Below are 4,480 nucleotides of genomic sequence, written 5' to 3' on the forward strand. Positions count from 1 at the left end.
AATACTTCAGGTAGATCATTAAAGAATTTAGCCTTAATGAGCGTAGATACAGATGTTACACACATGAGTCTCTACGAAGAAATACTTTTTCACATGGTTGCCATGGGTTCACATTCCAGTATAGATGTTACATTGCATCCCTGGATAAACCACTTAACCTTTCTCGACTAATTCTATCTAGCAGAGGAAGGATTACCACTTTATCTGGCAATTAAACGCGCGGTAGACCTATTTTCTATCCAATTGGCTTTTTTTTTCTCTTTTTGCTAAATTTACGTTCGTACAAATGCTGTAGACCAAGTGTTTAGGCTATGAAAAGAAACATTCTTGAATTTAGATCTACCGGTTTCTGAAAACATTGCCTCAGTCAATAGTTTTTCTTTAGGATTTGGGAATTAAAGATAACTTAAGGAATATTTACAAAAATATAACTTTATTTATGACATTTACGTACACATGCATGTCTTTAGAAATATGGCACTGCACAGTTTATGGCCAACAGAAACGAGATGATACAAAATTTTGTGTAGGCAAGCAGGGCAGACTGTCCACTTGTTTTAGATGGTTGGTTTTGCAGCTGAAGAGAAGTTGACTTCGTACTTTTAGGATTCGGTGTTTCAGTGACAATCGACCCAATACGTCCGCTGATGGAATCTGCTTTGTTGCTGGTTTTCTTGTTCATTCGCTCGGTTTTTCTGGGGGTGGGTAAAGTACTGGTATCTTTTAGGACTCGACTAATAACCACATCGACTTCATCTTTGGGCTCATGTCTTTTTGCCGATCCCAAATCTGGATGCTTGGATTCGTCATTAATACCATCAGCAGATGCTTCTCTGTCACCAGAAGTTATACCATCCTTAGGGATCATGTCGTCTTTGGTTTCTGTTTTTTTCTTTTGGCTATCACTTTTTTCTTGACTGTCAAATTTTGTGGTTGGGTTGTTGTAGAGGGGTTCTCTTTCATCAGCATAAACACCGTTTGGATCTCTGACTGTCGATAAATCAGGATTAACTGTAGCATGAGGGATCAGTGATGATAACTTATCAGTGCGTATGACTGAAGATTTTTGACAAATCACCTCTAAAGAGTTCATTGCGTTTTCAGTACAACTTGCCAGACGTAAGCTTTCACATTTCTTTTGCTTCTGAACTAAATTGGTGAGGAACATGTCTTCAGTCTTTCCGTCTTCGTAACACATGTTTTCAATTATAAAAGCTTCCCGTATATGTTCAGGGAAAGGAAAATCGAATTGCAAAAATTTAGCCACTTCGCAAGAACATGGTAATCTATTGAAGACAACATTCACTTCGGTAACATTCCAAAACAGGTAACTAAACGGGTTGCAAGCAAAATCAGAAAATGTATTAAATTCCATGTCCCACAGTCCAATATTTTTTACATTAATAAATGTCAAAGATGGAAGGATTGGAAAGTTGTTGTTGGCGATATGGACTTTCTTCACGTTGTGTATTTTACTAAATGCAAATGGACTAATTGACTTAAAACTGCAATGAGATATGTGAAGCTCATCAACATTTCGCAAATCATCAAACGCAAAACTATGTAAACGAAATATAGTTGTATATTTCAAAGTAATGATGACATCATCCACCAGATGGCGGAACGCTCCTTCTTGTATTTCAACAATAGCACTTCCAGTAAATGTGATCCGAATGCGTTTAAGATTGCTGAATGCGCAGGTGAGGATTTTATCAATTTTGCTGTTCATGATGGTTAAGTGGCGAATGTTTGATGAAAATGCTAACGCTCCAGGTGGGATGTCTGTTATATTAGAGTCGAGGATTTCCAAGGACATGGTGGTGTTAGGTAAGTCATTAGGGAAGGATTTTAATTTGCTGCACATCACTTCACCGTGTTTGCAAGAACATCCTTTCTGGCAGTGAACCCGTTTGGTAGCATCGGTTGCGTGCAGAAAAAGAGACAGCAACATCAAAGAGTAGAAGACCCATTTTAGACAGCAATTTCTCTGCAAAAGAAAATTAAAGATAAATATAAATATCTAGTCATATTCGAAGAGGAAAAGTAATAATCTATCAAATGGTAATACACAAAGATAAAATAGAACACACAGACACAGACAGACATGCACACACACAAGTAAATTTTATGCACACACACACACATCACTGCCTGATTGTTTCTCTTTCCTATCTTACAATTTTCTCATGAGCTATACAGTGATGCCTGCTAAGGTAGGTAACTAATTATATCTAACAGAGTAGTTCCCCTTTTTAAATGAATCGCATGTTATCTTAATCGTTACGTTTTTATGTTCGTTAACTCCTCTTAGACCGTTGGGAGAAGGACAATAAAACTCAAACCAGCAAGTCCCCTAATCCCAGCGAATATCCGAAGGGGGTCTATTTTTTTAAGGACCGCCTAATTGGGGCCCCACTGGCCCTATTTTTACTGTATTTTTTAACTAAATACATGGCATTAGCGACCAAATCGGAGCAATGACAATGAATTTCATACCATGAACTCCCAGGGAGTATCGTAAGGTTCAATGTCCGAAGGGCCGCTTAAATTGGGCCCTATGCTCCCCCTATTTTTGCTGCATTTATCTCGCTCCTACGCTTATTGATTAAACTCTGACCAACATCAGTGCTTAGCACATTTGCAGAAATAAGTTTCGTTACACAAGAGTAGAGGGTCACGAAGTGGCCCGATAGTGGGACCGAAGACCTCAAAGGTGCCCTCCACAGGAGCTAGCCTGAATGCCGCCCGAAGGGTGGCTTCAAGGCTATTATTACACACGCGCGCACACACACACACACACACACACACACACAGAGTCGCACGCAATAAAGCAATAAGATAGACAGAAAGAAGGATAGATAAATAGATAAATAGATAGATAGACAGACAGACAGATAGATAGATAGATAGACAGACAGACAGATAGATAGATAGATAGATAGATAGTGCCTGTACGAATGCAAAGAGAAAAGCTATGTATTTATATTTCCTTCAATATTATTTCTTGTTTAGGCTCAAGGCCAAATATCTTAAGGAAGGTGTTATAAGCAATAAATCGACGGCAGAAGGATAAAAAGCAAATTTGGCTGCGGCGGGATACGAACTCAGAAAGTAAAAGACCAGCACCAATCCACAGTCTGTTATGAAGTTTAATACTAAATAGAACATTGTTTGCTATCATCATGAGAGCTCGAAAGGATAATAGTCACTTCGGCCTTGACTGTATTGGAACATGTATTGCACTGATGGTAAAAGATACTAAATCTGAATTTTTAAAATCTTTTATTAAGGTAGGAAAATAGTACCCATGAGCCTTTTACTAAGTTACCGAAACTGATGGGAGGTTGGAGAAGAAGTGCTGAAACGGAGATCAGACAGAGTAGACTCCACTAAAGGTATTCAAGGTGCTAGGCAGTGGTGTTAAATCTGGTGAGGGCTAAGTCTACAACCTAAGTCGGCCATGTGTGTATTTCTTTGTGCCTGTGTTTGTCCTCCACCACCGCTTAAAAACCGGTGTTGGTGTGTTTACGTTTCCGTATCTTAGCAGTTCGGCAAAGAGACTGATAAATTAAGTGCCAGGTAAAAAAATAAAAGAACAAAAGAAAAAGGAAAGAAAAAGTACGGGGGTCGATTCAGTTGACTAAAAATTGTTCAAAGCCGTAGTCTAATGACTGAAACAAGGAAAAGATAAAAGGTAATCCCGAAAGAATGAAAGGCAAATTTAACTTCGGTGTGATTTGAACTTAGAGCTCAGAAAGTCGGAAAAGATACTGCGAGTCATACTATCCCCCGTTCTAGTAACAATTCTGAGAGGGGGAAGGAAAGAGAGAGAGAGAGAGAGAGAGAGGGAGAGAGAAGAGAGGTGGAGAGAGATTGAAAGCATGCACGTGTTTATGTGTTTCATGTACACCAATGTGTAAATGTACGTGCATACATTTGTGGATGTAGGGAGTGTAGTTTTATGTTTGTTAAGTTTAAATTAAGATAGAAATCTTAACTTTTCACTTGAAATCGACTAATAAATACAAACATCTTGTCCTTATCTATGAACTGATGGCTACGACAAACAACATATGTATTTGTTGTTGTTGTTGCTGTTGTTCTCGTAGTGTGGGTGCGTGTGTGTGAGTGTACATATATTTACAGACATATGCAGGCATGTTTTAGTAGTTAAGCGTAAAGCTTCACAAACACAAAATCCGCGCTTGATTCAAGCGTGTCTTTTCATTTTGGAAAGTGTCTTTCACCATTGCCTCGTCTTGCTTCAAGCTCAAAGAGTGAAAATGGATAGAAGGAAACAGTTTGGAATAACGTCGGATGGATTGTAGCTGTAATTCAAAGACAGCCTTCTCACACATTGTTTCACGCTGAGTCTGTTGGAGGATTACGCTAATAGTACACGTATCTATGGGATACGCAGCCACGTAATCATAATTCATTCAACAGGGAATTCATTAGTTCTTGAAACTAGTGAAAGATT

General features: G+C 38.7%; 1 protein-coding gene across 3 annotated transcripts in view; it reads right to left on the minus strand.

The window, feature by feature from the left end:
* Positions 1–416: 416 nt before the first annotated feature.
* Positions 417–4,480, minus strand: part of LOC106874196 (uncharacterized) — a 119,099-nt gene continuing 115,035 nt past the window's right edge. For all 3 annotated transcript variants that reach the window (XM_014921854.2, XM_014921862.2, XM_052971167.1), the window contains exon 2: positions 417–1,987. In XM_014921854.2, the coding sequence (XP_014777340.1) occupies positions 467–1,987 (1,521 nt within the window). In that variant the 3' untranslated portion in view covers positions 417–466. The remainder of the gene's footprint in view (positions 1,988–4,480) is intronic.

This window comes from Octopus bimaculoides, chromosome 10 (genome assembly GCF_001194135.2).
Source record: "Octopus bimaculoides isolate UCB-OBI-ISO-001 chromosome 10, ASM119413v2, whole genome shotgun sequence".
Taxonomy (NCBI): Eukaryota; Metazoa; Mollusca; class Cephalopoda; order Octopoda; family Octopodidae; genus Octopus; species Octopus bimaculoides.